The following is a 24,940-nucleotide window of genomic DNA, read 5'->3' on the forward strand; positions in this document are numbered from 1 at the left end:
GTAATTTATCGGTATTATTACTTTCTACTAGTAAACCAAATCTCGGGGCGAGTTGTTGTTTTTGCTTTACGCCTCGAAATTTATTGGTATAATTACTTAGTACTAGTAAACCAAATCTCGGGGCGAGTTGTCGTTTTTGCTTTACGCCCTCTAATTTATCGGTATTATAATTACTTAGTACTAGTAAATCAATCTCGGGGCGAGTTGTCGTTTTTGCTTTAGGCCCCGTAATTTATCGGTATTATTACTTAGTACTAGTAAACCAAATCTCGGGGCGTAATTTTTGAAAATTACCCAGAAGGCCCTGGATACGAGGTTGGCCTGGCTGGCCCAGGCCCAATGTGCTATCGTTGCGCGTGCTCCGGTTACCACAGGCAATCCATACAAAGTAAGTTACTCAAACAAGATGGCGGTCTTCAATCAGACTATGGACGTGACTCAATCAGGGTTCATCGTAAAGGAAACAGACAGCGAAAGAGGGCGTGCATTATTCGCATCGAGAGATTTTAAGGAGGGTGACACCATATTTGAAGAAGACCCGCTTGTCTGTAGTCAGTTTTTGTGGAATGCTGCGTATTCGTACACCGCTTGTGATCATTGCATGCGGTCCTTGGAGACTGCTCAAGATATGGCGAGGCGGCTTAGCAGCAACCCAACACTAGAACTTCCCTACAGTGCAGAGTGTTGTGCAGTTACAAAAGCTGGCGAACCAATCAGTTATTGCCCTCAATGTAACGTAAGACGATCTTACTTTCTACCATTTTATTTCAAATTTCATTTGAGCAAACTCCCCCTGTTTTTGCTGCCCTAAAAAGAAATGTTATCACTACCCTATCATAAATATCCTGTGCTATAAAATATGCCTATAGAAAAAGCCTTTTTAACATGTATAGGTAGCTTACTGCAGTGAGAATTGCCGTATCAAAGCTCTTGATCAGTACCACCGCATACTTTGCCTTGGCACCTCCACTCCAGATCCTAACCACCCATTAGTCAAGCTGCAAGAAACATGGAAGTATGTTTGCTATATATGTAGTCTGCATAAACGAAGGAGCAAAGTCAGGATTACCAATAATAAGGAACCAGGGTTTGCTCCTGGGTCCTGGGTTCAGAGGCAGGGCTAGTTTCGGATTTTTCCAGGTGTAAAAGCCTACCTCTCTATGCTGGGAACTGTGAAACCTATGTTTTATATAGAAACAAAATTAACATTATATAAACAAAGCTTGTTGATTTCTGATAAATTCCCTTAGGAGGAAATAGCTCAGTGCCTTCCAAACTCCCAGATGACCAAGCAGCTAGAACATACTGTAACAATACTATCAAAGTATTTTTTATCTTCTTTTATACTTCTTTACAGAAACATACATTATCCACCTGAAACAGCAAATATAATGCTTATTGCTAGAATAATGGCTACCATTCTTCAGGTACTGTATTTTTTCTTTCACTTTTCTACTTAGGCCTAGTTTAAACACCATACTTTCCATGAGCCGTATTCAATGCAAATTAATGCAAATAAGCCAGATGCATTGTTTTGTCTTTATTTGCAGGCATTTGCATTGAATACGGCTCATGGAAAGTACGATGTTTGTGCAGGGCCGTAGTGAATTAATTTTTTAGCTTCTGATTCTATACTTTGATTCTGTTCTCAAGGCAACTAACAGTGATGTTAAAAAAGGGTCATTCAGTCATTTTTGTTCGAACGTTGTCAATAAAGAGCAGCAAATTGCACACAAGCTTTTAGGCCTACATTTCCAGGTAAGATAGTGCAAGGCTTACTACACCATGTAAGATAATGCTAGGCTTACTACACCGTGTAAGATAATGTTAGGCTTACTACACCATGTAAGAAAATGCCTAGTTTACTACACCATGTAAGATAATTCCAGGCTTACTTTACCATGTAAGATAATGCTAGGCTTACTACACCATGTAAGATAATGCTAGGCTTACTTCACCATGTAAGATAATGCTAGGCTTACGTCACCATGTAAGATAATGCTAGGCTTACTACACCATGTAAGATAATGCTAGGCTTACTACACCATGTAAGATAATGCTAGGCTTACTACACCTTTTAAGATAATTCTAGGCTTACTACACCATGTAAGATAATGCTAGGCTTACTACACCATGTAAGAAAATGCCTCGTTTACTACACCATGTAAGATAATTCCAGGCTTACTTTACCATGTAAGATAATGCTAGGCTTACTACACCATGTAAGATAATGCTAGGCTTACTTCACCATGTAAGATAATGCTAGGCTTACTTCACCATGTAAGATAATGCTAGGCTTACTACACCATGTAAGGTAATGCTAGGCTTACTACACCATGTAAGAAATGCTAGGCTTACTACACCATGTAAGATAATGCTAGGCTTACTACACCATGTAAGATAATGCTAGGCTTACTACACCATGTAAGATAATGCTAGGCTTACTTCACCATGTAAGATAATTCCAGGCTTACTTTACCATGTAAGATAATGCTAGGCTTACTTCACCATGTAAGATAATGCTAGGCTTACTTCACCATGTAAGATAATGCTAGGCTTACTTCACCATGTAAGATAATGCTAGGCTTACTACACCATGTAAGATAATGCTAGGCTTACTACACCATGCCAGATAATGCTAGGCTTACTACACCATGTAAGATAATTCTAGGCTTACTACACCATGTAAGATAATGCTAGGCTTACTACACCATGTAAGATAATGCTAGGCTTACTACACCATGTAAGATAATGCTAGGCTTATTCACCATGCAAGATAATGCTAGGCTTACTTCACCATGTAAGATAATGCTAGGCTTACTACACCATGTAAGATAATGCTAGGCTTACTACACCATGTAAGATAATGCTAGGCTTACTACACCAAGTAAGATAAACTAGGCTTACTACATCGTGTAAGATAATGCTAGGCTTACTACACCATGTAAGATAATGCTAGGCTTACTACACCATGTAAGATAATGCTAGGCTTATTCACCATGTAAGATAATGCTAGGCTTACTACACCATGTAAGATAGTGCTAGGCTTACTACACCGTGTAAGATAATGCTAGGCTTACTACACCGTGTAAGATAATGCTAGTCTTACTACACCGTGTAAGATAATGCTAGGCTTACTACACCATGTAAGATAATGCTAGGCTTACTACACCGTGTAAGATAATGCTAGGCTTACTACACCATGTAATATAATGCTAGGCTTACTACACCATGTAAGATAATTCTAGGCTTACTACACCATGTAAGATAATGCTAGGCTTACTACACCATGTAAGATAATGCTAGGCTTACTACACCATGTAAGATAATGCTAGGCTTATTCACCATGCAAGATAATGCTAGGCTTACTTCACCATGTAAGATAATGCTAGGCTTACTACACCATGTAAGATAATGCTAGGCTTACTACACCATGTAAGATAATGCTAGGCTTACTACACCGTGTAAGATAAACTAGGCTTACTACATCGTGTAAGATAATGCTAGGCTTACTACACCGTGTAAGATAATGCTAGGCTTATTCACCATGTAAGATAATGCTAGGCTTACTACACCATGTAAGATAGTGCTAGGCTTACTACACCGTGTAAGATAATGCTAGGCTTACTACACCGTGTAAGATAATGCTAGTCTTACTACACCGTGTAAGATAATGCTAGGCTTACTACACCATGTAAGATAATGCTAGGCTTACTACACCGTGTAAGATAATGCTAGGCTTACTACACCATGTAAGATAATGCTAGGCTTACTACACCATGTAAGATAATGCTAGACTTACTACACCGTGTAAGATAATGCTAGGCTTACTACACCATGTAAGATAATGCTAGGCTTATTTACCATGTAAGATAATGCTATGCTCACTACACCATGTAAGATAATGCTAGGCTTACTTCACCATGTAAGATAATGCTAGGCTTACTTCACCATGTAAGATAATGCTAGGCTTACTACACCATGTAAGATAATGCTAGGCTTACTACACCATGTAAGATAATGCTAGGCTTACTACACCATGTACGATAATGCTAGGCTTACTACACCATGTAAGATAATGCTAGGCTTACTACACCATGTAAGATAATGCTAGGCTTACTACACCATGTAAGATAATGCTAGGCTTATTCACCATGCAAGATAATGCTAGGCTTACTTTACCATGTAAGATAATGCTAGGCTTACTACACCATGTAAGATAATGCTAGGCTTACTACACCATGTAAGATAATGCTGGTCTTACTACACCGTGTAAGATAATGCTAGGCTTACTACACCGTGTAAGATAATGCTAGGCTTATTTACCATGTAAGATAATGCTATGCTTACTACACCATGTAAGATAATGCTAGGCTTACTTCACCATGTAAGATAATGCTAGGCTTACTTAACCATGTAAGATAATGCTAGGCTTATTCACCATGTAAGATAATGCTAGGCTTACTTCACCATGTAAGATAATGCTAGGCTTACTACACCATGTAAGATAATGCTAGGCTTACTACACCATGTAAGATAATGCTAGGCTTATTCACCGTGTAAGATAATGCTAGGCTTACTTCACCATGTAAGATAGTGCTAGGCTTACTACACCATGTAAGATAATGCTAGGCTTACTACACCATGTAAGATAATGCTAGTCTTACTACACCGTGTAAGATAATGCTAGGCTTACTACACTGTGTAAGATAATGCTAGGCTTACTACACCATGTAAGATAATGCTAGGCTTATTCACCATGTAAGATAATGCTAGGCTTACTACACCATGTAAGAGAATGCTAGGCTTATTCACCGTGTAAGATAATGCTAGGCTTACTACACCATGTAAGATAATGCTAGTCTTACTACACCGTGTAAGATAATGCTAGGCTTACTACACCATGTAAGATAATGCTAGGCTTACTACACCGTGTAAGATAATGCTAGGCTTACTAAACCATGTAAGATAATGCTAGGCTTACTACACCATGTAAGATAATGCTAGGCTTACTACACCGTGTAAGATAATGCTAGGCTTATTTACCATGTAAGATAATGCTATGCTTACTACACCATGTAAGATAATGCTAGGCTTACTTCACCATGTAAGATAATGCTAGGCTTACTTCACCATGTAAGATAATGCTAGGCTTATTCACCATGTAAGATAATGCTAGGCTTACTACACCATGTAAGATAATGCTAGGCTTACTACACCATGTAAGATAATGCTAGGCTTACTACACCATGTAAGATAATGCTAGGCTTATTCACCGTGTAAGATAATGCTATGCTTACTACACCATGTAAGATAATGCTAGGCTTACTACACCATGTAAGATAATGCTAGGCTTACTACACCATGTAAGATAGTGCTAGGCTTACTACACCATGTAAGATAATGCTACTCTTACTACACCGTGTAAGATAATGCTAGGCTTACTACACCGTGTAAGATAATGCTAGGCTTACTACACCATGTAAGATAGTGCTAGGCTTACTACACCATGTAAGATAATGCTAGGCTTACTACACCGTGTAAGATAATGCTAGGCTTATTTACCATGTAAGATAATGCTATGCTTACTACACCATGTAAGATAATGCTAGGCTTACTTCACCATGTAAGGTAATGCTAGGCTTACTACACCATGTAAGATAATGCTAGGCTTACTACACCGTGTAAGATAATGCTAGGCTTACTAAACCATGTAAGATAATGCTAGGCTTACTACACCATGTAAGATAATGCTAGGCTTACTACACCGTGTAAGATAATGCTAGGCTTATTTACCATGTAAGATAATGCTATGCTTACTACACCATTTAAGATAATGCTAGGCTTACTTCACCATGTAAGATAATGCTAGGCTTACTTCACCATGTAAGATAATGCTAGGCTTATTCACCATGTAAGATAATGCTAGGCTTACTACACCATGTAAGATAATGCTAGGCTTACTACACCATGTAAGATAATGCTAGGCTTACTACACCATGTAAGATAATGCTAGGCTTATTCACCGTGTAAGATAATGCTATGCTTACTACACCATGTAAGATAATGCTAGGCTTACTACACCATGTAAGATAATGCTAGGCTTACTACACCATGTAAGATAGTGCTAGGCTTACTACACCATGTAAGATAATGCTAGTCTTACTACACCGTGTAAGATAATGCTAGGCTTACTACACCGTGTAAGATAATGCTAGGCTTACTACACCATGTAAGATAGTGCTAGGCTTACTACACCATGTAAGATGATGCTAGGTTATTCACCATGTAAGATAATGCTAGGCTTACTACACCATGTAAGATAGTGCTAGGCTTACTACACCGTGTAAGATAATGCTAGGCTTACTACACCATGTAAGATAATGCTAGTCTTACTACACCGTGTAAGATAATGCTAGGCTTACTACACCATGTAAGATAATGCTAGGCTTACTACACCGTGTAAGATAATGCTAGGCTTACTAAACCATGTAAGATAATGCTAGGCTTACTACACCATGTAAGATAATGCTAGGCTTACTACACCGTGTAAGATAATGCTAGGCTTATTTACCATGTAAGATAATGCTATGCTTACTACACCAGGTAAGATAATGCTAGGCTTACTTCACCATGTAAGATAATGCTAGGCTTACTTCACCATGTAAGATAATGCTAGGCTTATTCACCATGTAAGATAATGCTAGGCTTACTACACCATGTAAGATAATGCTAGGCTTACTACACCATGTAAGATAATGCTAGGCTTACTACACCATGTAAGATAATGCTAGGCTTATTCACCGTGTAAGATAATGCTATGCTTACTACACCATGTAAGATAATGCTAGGCTTACTACACCATGTAAGATAATGCTAGGCTTACTACACCATGTAAGATAGTGCTAGGCTTACTACACCATGTAAGATAATGCTAGTCTTACTACACCGTGTAAGATAATGCTAGGCTTACTACACCGTGTAAGATAATGCTAGGCTTACTACACCATGTAAGATAGTGCTAGGCTTACTACACCATGTAAGATAATGCTAGGCTTACTACACCGTGTAAGATAATGCTAGGCTTATTTACCATGTAAGATAATGCTATGCTTACTACACCATGTAAGATAATGCTAGGCTTACTTCACCATGTAAGATAATGCTAGGCTTACTTCACCATGTAAGATAATGCTAGGCTTATTCACCATGTAAGATAATGCTAGGCTTACTACACCATGTAAGATAATGCTAGGCTTACTACACCATGTAAGATAATGCTAGGCTTACTACACCATGTAAGATAATGCTAGGCTTATTCACCGTGTAAGATAATGCTATGCTTACTACACCATGTAAGATAATGCTAGGCTTACTACACCATGTAAGATAATGCTAGGCTTACTACACCATGTAAGATAGTGCTAGGCTTACTACACCATGTAAGATAATGCTAGTCTTACTACACCGTGTAAGATAATGCTAGGCTTACTACACCGTGTAAGATAATGCTAGGCTTACTACACCATGTAAGATAGTGCTAGGCTTACTACACCATGTAAGATGATGCTAGGTTATTCACCATGTAAGATAATGCTAGGCTTACTACACCATGTAAGATAATGCTAGGCTTACTTCACCATGTAAGATAATGCTAGGCTTACTACACCATGTAAGATCATGCTAGGCTTATTCACCGTGTAAGATAATGCTAGGCTTACTACACCATGTAAGATAATGCTAGGCTTACTTCACCATGTAAGATAATTCCAGGCTTACTTTACCATGTAAGATAATGCTAGGCTTACTACACCATGTAAGATAATGCTAGGCTTACTACACCGTGTAAGATAATGCTAGGCTTACTACACCGTGTAAGATAATGCTAGGCTTACTACACCATGTAAGATAATGCTAGGCTTACTACACCATGTAAGATAATGCTAGGCTTACTACACCATGTAAGATAATGCTAGGCTTACTACACCATGTAAGATAATGCTAGGCTTATTCACCGTGTAAGATAATGCTAGGCTTACTTCACCATGTAAGATAATGCTAGGCTTACTACACCATGTAAGATAGTGCTAGGCTTACTACACCATGTGAGATAATGCTAGGCTTACTACACCATGTAAGATAATGCTAGACTTACTACACCGTGTAAGATAATGCTAGGCTTACTACACCATGTAAGATAATGCTAGGCTTACTACACCATGTAAGATAATGCTAGGCTTACTACACCATGTAAGATAGTGCTAGGCTTACTACACCATGTAAGATAATGCTAGTCTTACTACACCGTGTAAGATAATGCTAGGCTTACTACACCGTGTAAGATAATGCTAGGCTTACTACACCATGTAAGATAGTGCTAGGCTTACTACACCATGTAAGATGATGCTAGGTTATTCACCATGTAAGATAATGCTAGGCTTACTACACCATGTAAGATAATGCTAGGCTTACTTCACCATGTAAGATAATGCTAGGCTTACTACACCATGTAAGATCATGCTAGGCTTATTCACCGTGTAAGATAATGCTAGGCTTACTACACCATGTAAGATAATGCTAGGCTTACTTCACCATGTAAGATAATTCCAGGCTTACTTTACCATGTAAGATAATGCTAGGCTTACTACACCATGTAAGATAATGCTAGGCTTACTACACCGTGTAAGATAATGCTAGGCTTACTACACCATGTAAGATAATGCTAGGCTTACTACACCATGTAAGATAATGCTAGGCTTACTACACCATGTAAGATAATGCTAGGCTTACTACACCATGTAAGATAATGCTAGGCTTACTACACCATGTAAGATAATGCTAGGCTTATTCACCGTGTAAGATAATGCTAGGCTTACTTCACCATGTAAGATAATGCTAGGCTTACTACACCATGTAAGATAGTGCTAGGCTTACTACACCATGTGAGATAATGCTAGGCTTACTACACCATGTAAGATAATGCTAGACTTACTACACCGTGTAAGATAATGCTAGGCTTACTACACCATGTAAGATAATGCTAGGCTTATTTACCATGTAAGATAATGCTATGCTTACTACACCATGTAAGATAATGCTAGGCTTACTTCACCATGTAAGATAATGCTAGGCTTACTTCACCATGTAAGATAATGCTAGGCTTATTCACCATGTAAGATAATGCTAGGCTTACTACACCATGTAAGATAATGCTAGGCTTACTACACCATGTAAGATAATGCTAGGCTTACTACACCATGTAAGATAATGCTAGGCTTACTACACACTGTAAGATAATGCTAGGCTTATTCACCATGCAAGATAATGCTAGGCTTACTTCAGCATGTAAGATAATGCTAGGCTTACTACACCATGTAAGATAATGCTAGGCTTACTACACCATGTAAGATAATGCTAGGCTTACTACACCGTGTAAGATAAACTAGGCTTACTACATCGTGTAAGATAATGCTAGGCTTATTCACCATGTAAGATAATGCTAGGCTTACTTCACCATGTAAGATAATGCTAGGCTTACTACACCATGTAAGATAGTGCTAGGCTTACTACACCGTGTAAGATAATGCTAGGCTTACTACACCGTGTAAGATAATGCTAGTCTTACTACACCGTGTAAGATAATGCTAGGCTTACTACACCATGTAAGATAATGCTAGGCTTACACCGTGTAAGATAATGCTAGGCTTACTACACCATGTAAGATAATGCTAGGCTTACTACACCGTGTAAGATAATGCTAGGCTTACTACACCATGTAAGAAAATACCTAGTTTACTACACCATGTAAGATAATTCCAGGCTTACTTTACCATGTAAGATAATGCTAGGCTTACTACACCATGTAAGATAATGCTAGGCGTACTACACCATGTAAGATAATGCTAGGCTTACTTCACCATGTAAGATAATGCTAGGCTTACTACACCATGTAAGATAGTGCTAGGCTTACTACACCATGTAAGATAATGCTAGGTTATTCACCATGTAAGATAATGCTAGGCTTACTACACCATGTAAGATAATGCTAGGCTTACTTCACCATGTAAGATAATGCTAGGCTTACTACACCATGTAAGATAATGCTAGGCTTACTACACCATGTAAGATAATGCTAGGCTTACTACACCGTGTAAGATAATGCTAGGCTTACTACACCATGTAAGATAATGCTAGGCTTACTACACCGTGTAAGATAATGCTAGGCTTACTACACCGTGTAAGATAATGCTAGGCTTACTACACCATGTAAGATAATGCTAGGCTTACTACACCATGTAAGATAATGCTAGGCTTATTCACCATGTAAGATAATGCTAGGCTTACTACACCATGTAAGATAATGCTAGGCTTACTTCACCATGTAAGATAATGCTAGGCTTACTACACCGTGTAAGATAATGCTAGGCTTACTACACCATGTAAGAAAATGCCTAGTTTACTACACCATGTAAGATAATTCCAGGCTTACTTTACCATGTAAGATAATGCTAGGCTTACTACACCATGTAAGATAATGCTAGGCTTACTACACCATGTAAGATAATGCTAGGCTTACTTCACCATGTAAGATAATGCTAGGCTTACTACACCATGTAAGATAATGCTAGGCTTACTACACCATGTAAGATAATGCTAGGTTTACTACACCATGTAAGATGATTCTAGGCTTACTACACCATGTAAGATAATGCTAGGCTTACTTCACCATGTAAGATTGCTAGGCTTACTGTACTACCTCATGTAAGATAATGCTAGGCTTACTGCACCATGTAAGATAATACTAGGCTTACTACACCATGTAAGATAATGCTAGGCTTACTTCACCATGTAAGATAATGCTAGGCTTACTACACCATGTAAGATAATGCTAGGCTTACTACACCATGTAAGATAATGCTAGGCTTACTACACCATGTAAGATAATGCTAGGCTTACTTCACTATGTAAGATAATGCTTGACTTACTACACTATCTAAGAAAATGCCTAGTTTACTACACCATGTAAGATAATTCTAGGCTTACTTCACCATGTAAGATAATGCTAGGCTTACTTCACCATGTAAGATAATTCTAGGCTTACTTCACCGTGTAAGATAATGCTAGGCTTACTACACCATGTAAGATAATGCTAGGCTTACCACACCATGTAAGATAATGCTAGGCTTACTGTACTACACCATGTAAGATAGTGCTAGGCTTACTACACCATGTAAGATAATGCTAGGCTTACTTCACCGTGTAAGATAATGCTAGGCTTACTACACCATGTAAGATAATGCTAGGCTTACCACACCATGTAAGATAATGCTAGGCTTACTACACCATGTAAGATAATTCTAGGCTTACTTCACCATGTAAGATAATGCTAGGCTTACTACACCATGTAAGATAATGCTAGGCTTACTTCACCATGTAAGATAATGCTAGGCTTACTGTACTACACCATGTAAGATAATGCTAGGCTTACTACACCATGTAAGATAATGCTAGGCTTACTTCACCGTGTAAGATAATGCTAGGCTTACTACACCATGTAAGATAATGCTAGGCTTACCACACCATGTAAGATAATGCTAGGCTTACTACACCATGTAAGATAATTCTAGGCTTACTTCACCATGTAAGATAATGCTAGGCTTACTACACCATGTAAGATAATTCTAGGCTTACTTCACCATGTAAGATAATGCTAGGCTTACTTCACCATGTAAGATAATGCTAGGCTTACTGTACTACACGATGTAAGATAATGCTAGGCTTACTACACCATGTAAGATAATGCTAGGCTTACTTCACCATGTAAGATAATGCTAGGCTTACTGTACTACACCATGTAAGATAATGATAGGCTTACTTCACCATGTAAGATAATGCTAGGCTTACTACACCATGTAAGATAATGCTAGGCTTACTACACCATGTAAGATAATGCTAGGCTTACTACACCATGTAAGATAATGCTAGACTTACTACACCGTGTAAGATAATGCTAGGCTTACTACACCATGTAAGATAATGCTAGGCTTACTTCACCATGTAAGATAATGCTAGGCTTACTACACCATGTAAGATAATGCTAGGCTTATTCACCATGTAAGATAATGCTAGGCTTACTACACCATGTAAGATAATGCTAGGCTTACTTCACCATGTAAGATTGCTAGGCTTACTGTACTACCTCATGTAAGATAATGCTAGGCTTACTGCACCGTGTAAGATAATACTAGGCTTACTACACCATGTAAGATAATGCTAGGCTTACTGCACCATGTAAGATAATGCTAGGCTTACTTCATCATGTAAGATAATGCTAGGCTTACTACACCATGTAAGATAATGCTAGGCTTACTTCATCATGTAAGATAATGCTAGGCTTACTACACCATGTAAGATAATGCTAGGCTTACTACACCATGTAAGATAATGCTAGGCTTACTACACCATGTAAGATAATGCTAGGCTTACTACACCATGTAAGATAATTCTAGGCTTACTTCACCATGTAAGATAATGCTAGGCTTACTTCACCATGTAAGATAATTCTAGGCTTACTTCACCGTGTAAGATAATGCTAGGCTTACTACACCATGTAAGATAATGCTAGGCTTACCACGCCATGTAAGATAATGCTAGGCTTACTGTACTACACCATGTAAGATAATGCTAGGCTTACTACACCATGTAAGATAATGCTAGGCTTACTTCACCGTGTAAGATAATGCTAGGCTTACTACACCATGTAAGATAATGCTAGGCTTACCACACCATGTAAGATAATGCTAGGCTTACTACACCATGTAAGATAATGCTAGGCTTATTCACCATGTAAGATAATGCTAGGCTTACTACACCATGTAAGATAATGCTAGGCTTACTTCACCATGTAAGATAATGCTAGGCTTACTACACCGTGTAAGATAATGCTAGGCTTACTACACCATGTAAGAAAATACCTAGTTTACTACACCATGTAAGATAATTCCAGGCTTACTTTACCATGTAAGATAATGCTAGGCTTACTACACCATGTAAGATAATGCCAGGCTTACCACACCATGTAAGATAATGCTAGGCTTACTACACCATGTAAGATAATTCTAGGCTTACTTCACCATGTAAGATAATGCTAGGCTTACTACACCATGTAAGATAATTCTAGGCTTACTTCACCATGTAAGATAATGCTAGGCTTACTTCACCATGTAAGATAATGCTAGGCTTACTGTACTACACGATGTAAGATAATGCTAGGCTTACTACACCATGTAAGATAATGCTAGGCTTACTTCACCATGTAAGATAATGCTAGGCTTACTGTACTACACCATGTAAGATAATGCTAGGCTTACTACACCATGTAAGATAATGCTAGGCTTACTTCACCGTGTAAGATAATGCTAGGCTTACTACACCATGTAAGATAATGCTAGGCTTACCACACCATGTAAGATAATGCTAGGCTTACTACACCATGTTAGATAATTCTAGGCTTACTTCACCATGTAAGATAATGCTAGGCTTACTACACCATGTAAGATAATTCTAGGCTTACTTCACCATGTAAGATAATGCTAGGCTTACTTCACCATGTAAGATAATGCTAGGCTTACTGTACTACACGATGTAAGATAGTGCTAGGCTTACTACACCATGTAAGATAATGCTAGGCTTACTTCACCATGTAAGATAATGCTAGGCTTACTGTACTACACCATGTAAGATAATGCTAGGCTTACTACACCATGTAAGATAATGCTAGGCTTACTTCACCATGTAAGATAATGCTAGGCTTACTACACCATGTAAGATAATGCCAGGTTTACTACACCATGTAAGATAATGCTAGGCTTACTACATGCAAGATAACTGAAGACTTACTTTCTTTTTTCTCCAACATCATCACCATGTGCAGTTTTCACGATTTTTAAGAATGTAGTTGTTGATTTTTTAGGAGCAGCTTGATATGATAAGAATTCTTCTGTCTGAAGCCATGTATGATGATAGACTTGAGCAGGTACGCTTTCAAGTTATATTGATGTGTGATGTATTTAAGGTTAGGATGAGTGATAAGATGGCAATCGCATGAAAAAAAGGGAATCTTATGTACTTTTTCATCTTTAAAATGTATTCATAAATATGTAATGTGTTATGTTTTTTTTTCCTTTGGCCATTTACAGTGGTTTACACCAGAAGGATTCTCATCACTATTTGCACTAGTCGGGACAAATGGACAGGGAATAGGAACAAGGTGGGATTTTTAATTATTTATTGCATGGCTATGTCTACCAATAGCTTTCAACATACCTGCCAACTCTCCTGGTTTTCGCTGGATTCTCCCGGTATTTAGCCTTCATCTCCCAGCCAAAAAATTGAAACTTCCTATACATTTACTGTAATCTCCCAGTGAAAATCCATTGAAAATTTCAAGCATGTTTCAATATATAGTAAAAATGCTGATTATGTTTATAATGATGGTGGAAATAGTGGCAATACAGTATTGGTGTATCAGTATTGTTTTGATTTATTTTACATGAAAATAATTCTTGATGAACTCGTGTGAAATTGGTATACTGCTTTGTTTTGAATATGAAACAAAACCCTTCCCAATGATATATTTTTTACACCTTTTTATACTGTACATGTAAATGTTTTCTTATTATTAGAAAAGTGCACATGGAGCCATAACATATACTTTCTCACTTGTACTTTACTGTACTGTACATTATAACATACTGCAGTCTCATACTTTGTTATAATCAGGATGTTTACTTTGTCATGTTATAATAACTGAAGTTATTTGTTCGCAGCTCACTTAGTTTGTATGTGCACAATATTGACAGTTACCCTGCACTGAGTGATGATGAAAGACAAGCAATAGACATTTTCCTTAATCAGCTTTATGAAGAAATGGAGAGAGGTATTATATGGTATTCTATAGTTAAAAGGTCATTGCAGAGAGGTATGTATTATAAGGTAGTGTACAGTCAATGGATGAGGCTTGGACATAAGTATTACAGTATATGGTAGTGTATAGTTAATGGATAAGGCTTGGACTGAGGTATTATTTGGTAGTGGTAGTTATGGAAGAGGCTTGTAAAGAAGTATTATATGGTAGTGTACAGTTTAGTTACTGGATTTGTCAGACAAACAATACAGAATACACTCTAACATGGAGATAAGTTTGATATGAACAAAAATTAATCACAATATATCACAATAATGAAGATTTAACATGAAAGAAAACAGGACCTATAGTCAAGGTCGTTAGGAGCAAGTGCCATTGGGCTATCGTGACACTCACTTTAGCTGTTGCTACCATGGTTTTGCTGTTTACCCAAGAGACTTATGTCTCCATGCAGTCGCTCCAGTTCTCTAATGTCAAATCAATTGTTTTTGTTCTAGTATCAGGGCAGTTTCTGAACTGTGAGGGGGCAGGCCTCTACGCTCTTCAAAGTAGTTGTAAGTAATGGCACAAATTGTGTAACCAAAAGAATTGTGCCTTTTTTATAACCAGGCACAAGTTAATTTATTTTTCATCGAGAATCTAGTTTTAGCAACACAAGGTGCTTTTGGTTAGTTCTTATTTATGTATAAGTACATGCCTCACGGCAAGACATTTTCAATGTTGGTAGTTATTTTATGTTCTTGTTTATTTTTTCAGGTAATCATAGTTGTGCACCAAATGCAGAAGTGACCTTTCCAAAAAATAACTCAACTCTTGTGTTAAAAGCTCTGCATCCTATTAAAAACGGAGAGGTATATAGAATGGTAACTCCGCTCTTGCGCCCAGTAAGGATTATTTTTCCCTATCCTGATATGGGATGAATGGGTAACCCAGAACTCTATCAGCAACATTTTTATTGATCAATTTTTGTTACTTAAACCTTGCTACTAATTGGTTCCTCTTCGTTATTCCAAATTCTTTTGAATGGAGGACAATGTAATCCAGGGACCGCCTTGAAGGCTCACAGAAATAAGCAGTCTTGTGTATTGAGTATTACACCTCTTGTGTTTATGGTGTGACAGCTCTTGTGTTAGGAGTATTACAACTTTTCTGTTTTAAATGACACCACACCTCTTGTGTTGAAGTGTTCCACCTCTTGAATTCTAGAGGTGTGCATCTTGTGTTAAGAGTGTTACACCTTTTTGTGTTAAGAGAATTACAACCATTATGTTTTGAGTGTAATGTCACCACCCCTCTTGTGTTAAAGTGCCGCCCCTCTTCTGTTTAGAGTTCTGTACCTCTTTTGAATAGTGTAAAATATTTTGTGTTTGTCTTTTGTTTCTTTCAGGAAATTTGTATCAGTTATCTTGAAGAATGCCAAAGAGAAAGAAGTCGTCATAGCAGGCTGAAGTATCTTAGGTAGGCTGAATCATGCCGATGGGAGCTGAATATACTGAGTCATGCAGATGGGGGTTGAACATACTGAATCATGCCGATGGGGGCTGAACATACTGAATCGTGCTGATGGGGGCTGAACATACTGAATCGTGCTGATGGGGGTTGAACATACTGAATCGTGCTGATGGGGGCTGAACATACTGAATCGTGCTGATGGGGATTGAACATACTGAATCATGCCGATGGGGGCTTAACATACTGAATCGTGCTGATGGGGGCTGAACATACTGAATCATGCTGATGGGGGCTGAACATACTGAATCATGCCGATGGGGGCTGAACATACTGAATCATGCTGATGGGGGCTGAACATACTGAATCGTGCCGATGGGGGCTGAACATACTGAATCATGCTGATGGGGGCTGAACATACTGAATCGTGCCGATGGGGGCTGAACATACTGAATCGTGCCGATGGGGGCTGAACATACTGAATCATGCTGATGGGGGCTGAACATACTGAATCGTGCTGATGGGGGCTGAACATACTGAATCATGCCGATGGGGGCTGAACATACTGAATCGTGCTGATGGGGGCTGAACATACTGAATCATGCTGATGGGGGCTGAACATACTGAATCATGCCGATGGGGGCTGAGCAAACTGAATCATGCTGATGGGGGCTGAACATACTGAATCATGCTGATGGGGGCTGAACATACTGAATCGTGCTGATGGGGGCTGAACATACTGAATCGTGCTGATGGGGGCTGAACATACTGAATCGTGCTGATGGGGGCTGAACATACTGAATCGTGCTGATGGGGGCTGAACATACTGGGTCATGCCGATGGGGGCTGAACATACTGAATCATGCCGATGGGGGCTGAGCAAACTGAATCATGCTGATGGGGGCTGAACATACTGAATCATGCTGATGGGGGCTGAACATACTGAATCGTGCTGATGGGGGCTGAACATACTGAATCGTGCCGATGGGGGCTGAGCAAACTGAATCATGCTGATGGGGGCTGAACATACTGAATCATGCTGATGGGGGCTGAACATACTGAATCATGCTGATGGGGGCTGAACATACTGAATCATGCCGATGGGGGCTGAACATACTGAATCATGCTGATGGGGGCTGAACATACTGAATCATGCTGATGGGGGCTGAACATACTGAATCATGCTGATGGGGGCTGAACATACTGAATCGTGCCGATGGGGGTTGAACATACTGAAACATGCCGATGGGGGCTAAACATACTGAATCATGCCGATGGGGGCTGAACATACTGAATCATGCCGATGGGGGCTGAACATACTGAATCATGCTGATGGGGGCTGAACATACTGAATCGTGCTGATGGGGGCTGAACATACTGAATCGTGCTGATGGGGGCTGAACATACTGAATCATGCCGATGGGGGTTGAACATACTGAATCATGCCGATGGGGGCTGAACATACTGAATTATGCCGATGGGGGCTTAACATACTAAATCATGCTGATGGGGGCTGAACATACTGAATCGTGCCGATGGAGCTGAACATACTGAATTATGCCAATGGGGGCTGAACATACTGAATCGTGCCGATGGGGGCTGAACATACTGAATCGTGCTGATTGGGGCTGAACATACTGAATCGCGCTGATGGGGGCTGAACATACTGAATCATGCTGATGGGGGCTGAACATACTGAATCATGCTGATGGGGGCTGAACATACTGAATCATGCTGATGGGGGCTGAACATACTGAATCATGCTGATGGGGGCTGAACATACTGAATCGTGCTGATGGGGGCTGAACATACTGAATCATGCTGATGGGGGCTGAACATACTGAATCGTGCTGATGGGGGCTGAACATACTGGGTCATGCCGATGGGGGCCGAACTATCTGTAGTTATTAATTTACTAAAAAGTCAATCGGCGATAATCAGCCTAGTTTTTTTCCTCGGAACAATTCCATCTTGCTCTTACCGACTTCATGGCTAAGATCATCTGCGCGCCATCAAGACGCGCGGCGGTTGATAATATGCTTTGACAAAGTGCATCATCTCCGCCCCCTTTTTCGCAAGCTCTCGCGCAAGTCGTCATTCACAATTGGTCTTCATTGAGTATAGACGTCTGAAACTGCCAAAAAAACATAGCAAAAAGTAAAACCTTACGATAGCCAATTATAGCTTTCTAGCGCTTCCCTACGGAGCTCTGCACTCAGTGAAGTCGAATGAAGAATGACAGCTTGCCTTAGGCAAGTCCCTTTTATAGCGCGCGCAGATTTTCGCGCGCAAAAATCCAATTTTCACACGTGCTTAACTAAAGACGTTAATCTCCCTCCCCCTTCCCCCCACAAAGCAGTGTTGTGTATGACGGGATGCTAGGAGAGTAAGCATGATTATTTACGGGGGGGGGGGGGGGGGGATGAGAAGGGGAGATATGAATTGAATTATGTACACCTATCGACTTTTTTCATCCAAATTTGGGAAGTGTCTCAACAGTTTCGTCCAAGATTGTATTTGACCAATATTTATTTTTTTGACGAAACATAAGTGGTGACCTAGGTAATTACAGGGATACCTGTGGTAGCCCAAGTTTCAAGTTTTTTTTTATTTGCCACATATTTACAATAAGTACATTAAATATATAATTAATTAGACGAATACATGGCGAGGAGGAGCCCAGTCATAAAATGCAACTGTTTTTTTCTGCTCGCGATATGGCCAAAGTTGCGCAAGAACCTTTGCGCCATAGTCGATCCTAGGCCCCACGAGCGCCATCGTTCACTTTCCAAATCCCGGAAATTTGACCTCGGCTGTTCGCAGGAAAAAAATATTGTACAGTACAAATAAAGAGATCCCAGTAAACATTGGGATACCTGCTAACATGGGTTTTGATTGGTTGTTCGCAAACAATCGCTCGAGCATGATTGGCCATGTAAAGACAATGGCTAATTCGTTTTGCCGCTTTGTGGAGCATGCGCTAGTGGGGCCGAGGGAAGCGCGGTCCCTAAGAGCGACGCGTAGGAGGTTACAAAAATCAATCCTATTAAAAACGCGGAAAAAATAACTTTGCCCTCTAATAGTAGCCACCATATCCATAAAAGGAAGATTGCTTCTCTTCTTAACACCCCACTGGCAGCAGTCCGAACCTTTTGGTGGTGCATTGACGCGTAGATAGAGCCCTGAAGAAGTCTTATTCAAGACGGAAATTTGGTCGATTAGCAGTTTTTGGTGCATTGACGCGTAGATAGAGGCCCTGAAGAAGTCTTATTCAAGACGGAAATTTGGTCGACTAGCAGTTTTTGGTGCATTGACTCGTAGATAGAGCCCTGAAAAAGTCTTATTCAAGACGGAAATTTGGTCGACTAGCAGTTTTTGGTGCATTGACGCGTAGATAGAGGCCCTGAAGAAGTCTTATTCAAGACGGAAATTTGGTCGACTAGCAGTTTTTGGTGCATTGACGCGTAGATAGAGGCCCTGAAGAAGTCTTATTCAAGACGGAAATTTGGTCGACTAGCAGTTTTTGGTGCATTGACTCGTAGATAGAGGCCCTGAAGAAGTCTTATTCAAGACGGAAATTTGGTCGACTAGCAGTTTTTGGTGCATTGACTCGTAGATAGAGCCCTGAAGAAGTCTTATTCAAGACGGAAATTTGGTCGACTAGCAGTTTTTGGTGCATTGACTCGTAGATAGAGGCCCTGAAGAAGTCTTATTCAAGACGGAAATTTGGTCGACTAGCAGTTTTTGGTGCATTGACTCGTAGATAGAGGCCCTGAAGAAGTCTTATTCAAGACGGAAATTTGGTCGACAAGCAGTTTTTGGTGCATTGACTCGTAGATAGAGGCCCTGAAGAAGTCTTATTCAAGACGGAAATTTGGTCGGCTAGCAGTTTTTGGTGTATTGACTCGTAGCTAGAATAAAATACACCAAAAACTGGAAATCGACTCTGCCAAATTTTCGTCTTTAATAAGACTTCTTTAGGGCAGAGTCGATTTCCAGTTTTTGGTGTATTGTATTCATTGTTCTGGTACGAGATCACGACAGTTTGGGCTTTTCGACTCGTAGCTAGAGTATAGCAACGTTACGTTATGATATAATGCGTGCTAATTTCTTCTCTTATTTTGTTGTAATATTGCTTACATTTGAGTTTTCGTTTTCAGCCTTTCACCGTCGCGATTAAAGCAAGCGTTCTTTTCCAGTTTTTGCCATCGTGGGAAACAGAATAGAAAAAAAGCGCGAGCACAGAAATCAAAACGCAACGCTAAAAGGCAACGATGCGAAACGCAACGCCAAAAAGCAACGCTAAAACGCAACGATGCAAGTCAAAGCTAAAACGCAACACTTGAAGGCAACGCTCGGGTCGTAAACAGCGCGAGAAAATTGAAAAGGTGGTCTCACCTTGAATTTGTATCTATCGCGAAAGAACCGAAAAAGCTGTAAACATTTTTATTTTTATAACATTAAGTATATCGAATGTGCATCAATAATTGGTAATAAGACAGCTGATTACAAGTTCAAACGCATTTTTTAGCAATTTGAATTTTTTTTTATCGGAAATACATTTTGGAAAAATGGTCGGACCTCAGATATTGCTTATTTTCAAGAGGAAAAGTCCGTACAACATCGAGTTTTAAGAGTGACCGTCCCAGACCAAGAAATTTTTTGTTCAGAACAAAAATACCATCTTTTGCCAGGAGATAGCCCTTGATGACCTTCGTATTCTGTGAAAGTTTGAAACGAATCGGATAAATATTTTTGGATCGAGAGGGGAAAATGTATTTTTCGAATATATTTAGCGATTTTTAGGTATTTTTCAACTTGAACAGAAAATGTGTAAAAAACAAACAAAATTAAGCCGGGCAGCAAAAATCAAACTTGATGAATAGAAATTATATAATTGTACATATTTCACTAAAGATGACATCTTCGCAGCTAATCAAGAAGCTGGTTATTCCGAAATGCGCTCTACCATAATCCGAGAATGTCAGCTGACACACCCCATTGAGTTCGACTCGGTCAACCTGTGCTCTCTCTATGCAAATGGAAAACTGGATTCCATGAATCTTAAAATGCTAAAAATTGTGTGCGTGTTCCTTGAGCTGGATTCCGAAGATCTGATGATGTCCAGAAGAATAGCTCCTTTCATAGAACATATCAGTGAGCTGGTGAGGTCTTGGCAACATGCCCTTGTGCTACAAGTAAAGTGTAAACTTGTGTGCTTCTTCTAGAATCTCTACCACTATTTACGTGTAGAGTCTTGATATCTGATATAAATATCCTTAGGGTCCATAACTACCCTCTCTTTTATCCCAAGGTTTCATGAAAACAAATAGATTGCATCCTTTAGGGTGCATAAAAACACCCGTTTATCGTTTATATCCCCAGGGTGCATGACAACCCTAACAATGCTTGTATCCAGAGGCAACAATGACAACCCTCTCTTCTATCCCTACGTTCCATGACAGTGTAGTGGATATTTTTTAACAGTCTCAAATTGGCTGTTCGAGCTTTTATGCCGCTCTAGTAAGTTGTACAAGTAGTAGCTAGTAGTGTACAGCCGGAATCAACATAACATTCTATTATGGCTCTGTTTCACAATAAACAGATACCTTGACACGAATATTTTGTATTTTATAGTTTATTATATCAGCGATAGAACTGGAAAAAGAAATATGAACGTTATATGTACACGACAAAAACGTGTTTTTTAACTAACTGTGCTTACATGGGCTTCCTGTGGTGTTGTCACGCATTCATTGTTTATATCGTTGACAGTTAACATGGCGGTTCCCTGCTAGCAGAGGCCTTTTTTCTCTGTATTTCGCTGGGCTGGAGTTCGCGAGGAAAAGATACCTCTGCCATGGGTCGCAAGTTCGTTTGATCTAACCGCCGTCCACGATCGTGAATGGGAGATCCAGAGCGCATGCTCCGTTCATTAATTACTGGCCACTATTTGAGCCCACAATGACCAGCGTGCATGAAACGTATATCCGAACGAATAATAGGCCCGCATTCGAAACGGCGTCCTCCGTAGAAATATCACGCGACGAATTATAAAAGAAGCCATTCAATGCCTTATCTTCATTCAGAATTTTCTCTCTTTTGACTAACGATTCAATCTTCCTTTTACAGGTTTTGCATATTTTTCTGGAAATAGCTGATTTAAGTTTACCAAAAAGTTTTGTAACATTTTCTTCGAGTCCAACTGTGCGACATTGAAGAAACTCGCCTGCCCAGAAGTCTTGAAATTAATCCCACAAACAAGACAAAACTAGTCTTTGCTGCGTTTGCTGTTCAATCGTTTTATTCACGTTTTAGATGATTGAAATTGAACAGTTGTTTTCTTTTTTCGAAGAGGAGAAATAACCGGAGTTTGATTCATGGTTTACGACTAAATCCATGCAAAGCATATTAGCATATTGACAGCTTTCGCGCGATGGTACGGGTTTTGGCACGTCGGTCGCTTATAAACGCTCACGCATGCGCAACGAAAACAGTTTCGACCCATGGCAGAGGTCTCTTTTCCTCGCAATCGCCAGCACAGCGAAGTACAGAGAAAAGAGGCCTCTGCTAGCAGGGAAACATGGCGGCGAAATCCGGATACAAAGACGACCTCAAATTCGTAAAAAAAAAAAAACGGCAAGAAATCTCTTACAAGCTACAAACAATAGAACCAAAATTAGTTCCTTCGCGGGTAAACTGTAATGTTTCTAGTACAGCTTTCTATGAAGGACTAAATTCGACGGGAAGCGTGGCGTACGATTGCGTATAATTCGAGGTCGATCGAATGGTTGACCTAGCGTTATCGAGTGCTCTTCTGAACTTCTACGCTTAGATATGCCTTGTAAGATGTTATTTAGAGTCTACCAGGACCACGTTTCGCATTTATATAAACTTGTTTTGGCGATAAAAGGTGCCCCGATGCAAAGGTATGTGCTCTTACGACAGCCATTGTCTTGCAATTGTTGAAATATGAGCGCTCAGTGGGGGGTGTTTATCGCCTCATCAAAACTCGTGTTTTTAATTGCCACAAAATTTTATTTGATATATTGGAAGTACAATAAGTGCTGTATACCTAGAGTGAAAAGAATTGTGCAATTCCACGTCCCATGGAAGATAAAGGCCTCGTTTTCCGGGCTTATTTACGGAGTACGAAAGACATGAAATAATTGAAAAATCTGTCAAAAATTAAGAAAAATACTAAAACTACCAACGACCAAATCCAAATATGTACAATTATATAATTTCTATCAATCAAGTTTGATTTTTGCTGCCCGGCTTAATTTTTTTTTTTTTAGACATTTTCTGTTTAAGTCGAAAAATACCGAAAAATCGCTAATTATATTCGAAAAATACATTTTCCCCTCTCAAGCCAAAAACATTTATACGATTTGTTACAAACTTTCACAGAATAATAAGGTCATCAAGCGCTTTCTCCTGGCAAAAGATGGTATTCTTGTTCTGAACAAAAAATTTCTTGGTCTGAGACGGTCACTCTTAAGCAAGTTCATGACAATCTGTAGCTCATGTGCACCTTATGTACTGCTTTCCTTTTTCAAAAAGACAGAAGCTCCCGTTTGGAATTTATTATTATTTTTGCTTCTTGGAGTACGTTTTTTCTTGTATTAGCTATCAACAAATATTTGATTTATTTTCGTTTTATTGTAACTAAGCAGTTGGTTTATTAGTATGTCAAGTATGAAAATATAATATCAATCTGATGCAGATGTTCTAAATCTGTTCTGAGTGAAGTAAAGCTAACCTAATTGTTTGCCCTTTTTAGAGAAAATTACATATTTGACTGCACTTGTACTAAGTGTGAGCTGCAAGCAAATGAACCAGATGAGTCATCTAGTGACGGTGATGATGAACATGATGACGAATGAGCCAGATGTCTAGTGACGATGATAAAAATGGATAGTTGTTTAAAGGGCATGAGCATGGAAGCTCACGAATGAAAGATAATTAAATAAATCGAACCATGGTCCAATGTGAGTTTCTTATTCATATTTGCTATTTGGTAAATAACCCCCACAATTGAATCCTTCTTGAAAACCACATACCCCTTCTTGCACACCTGATCCCCAATCCATGGCTGTAATGGAGTTTGAGGAAGGTGCTTTCACGAGTTCAGGTGACCGTTTCAAGCACGCGTGGCTACATAGCTGGCGAGGGCAGGCAGGCAGGCTTGCATGGCAGGAGAAACCACAGGGCTCTGTGACCCTAAAAACTGACATACCTCTAAGAGTAAAGAGTAAGTAAACTTATCGCACGAGTTATTCACTTTCCCTGCTTCCAGAGAAATATGAGAAGTCCTTTGTTTTTTTTGGAAGGTAGCATTGCCATCATGTTTGGCCTCTTCTGCTTCTCTTGGAAGGGGTCCTTCTATACCTGCGGAAAGCAGAGATTAAATAATGTTTAGAGTAAGAATAATGCAACCGGACAGTGACATGCATGCTGGCATGCAAAAAATAAAACAAAATTTTAAATTTGATTGACACTAATTAAAAAGAAGGGCTCTTTACTACTATTTTCCTATGCACAAAAAGTCCTCAGAAATTCTAT

General features: G+C 39.4%; 1 protein-coding gene across 2 annotated transcripts; it reads left to right on the forward strand.

Annotated features, from left to right (window-relative positions):
- Positions 1–379: 379 nt before the first annotated feature.
- On the forward strand, positions 380–24,365 carry LOC5506349 (histone-lysine N-trimethyltransferase SMYD5). 2 transcript variants are annotated; one of them, XM_001627012.3, is made up of 11 exons: positions 380–736; positions 894–1,015; positions 1,358–1,427; positions 1,654–1,758; positions 13,973–14,035; positions 14,199–14,269; positions 14,829–14,938; positions 15,424–15,480; positions 15,683–15,777; positions 16,314–16,384; positions 24,159–24,365. In XM_001627012.3, the coding sequence occupies exons 1-11, from the start codon at positions 407–409 to the stop codon at positions 24,259–24,261; spliced, it is 1,197 nt and encodes a 398-aa protein (XP_001627062.2). In that variant the 5' UTR covers positions 380–406; the 3' UTR covers positions 24,262–24,365. The 2 variants fall into 2 exon arrangements, with proteins under 2 accessions (XP_001627062.2, XP_032230621.1); XM_032374730.2 differs by having other exon boundaries at positions 14,862–14,938.
- Positions 24,366–24,940: the final 575 nt, after the last annotated feature.

The sequence above is a fragment of the Nematostella vectensis genome, chromosome 6, assembly GCF_932526225.1.
Source record: "Nematostella vectensis chromosome 6, jaNemVect1.1, whole genome shotgun sequence".
NCBI lineage: Eukaryota > Metazoa > Cnidaria > Anthozoa > Actiniaria > Edwardsiidae > Nematostella > Nematostella vectensis.

Bases quoted from the DNA above. Each gene is read 5' to 3' on its own strand.
- LOC5506349 (XM_001627012.3), top strand. From the start codon at position 407: ATGGCGGTCTTCAATCAGACTATGGACGTGACTCAATCAGGGTTCATC. The intron at 14,939-15,423 runs GTATTATATGGT...TTTTTGTTCTAG, and splicing joins TTATGAAGAAATGGAGAGAG to TATCAGGGCAGTTTCTGAAC. The intron at 15,778-16,313 runs GTATATAGAATG...TGTTTCTTTCAG, and splicing joins ATCCTATTAAAAACGGAGAG to GAAATTTGTATCAGTTATCT.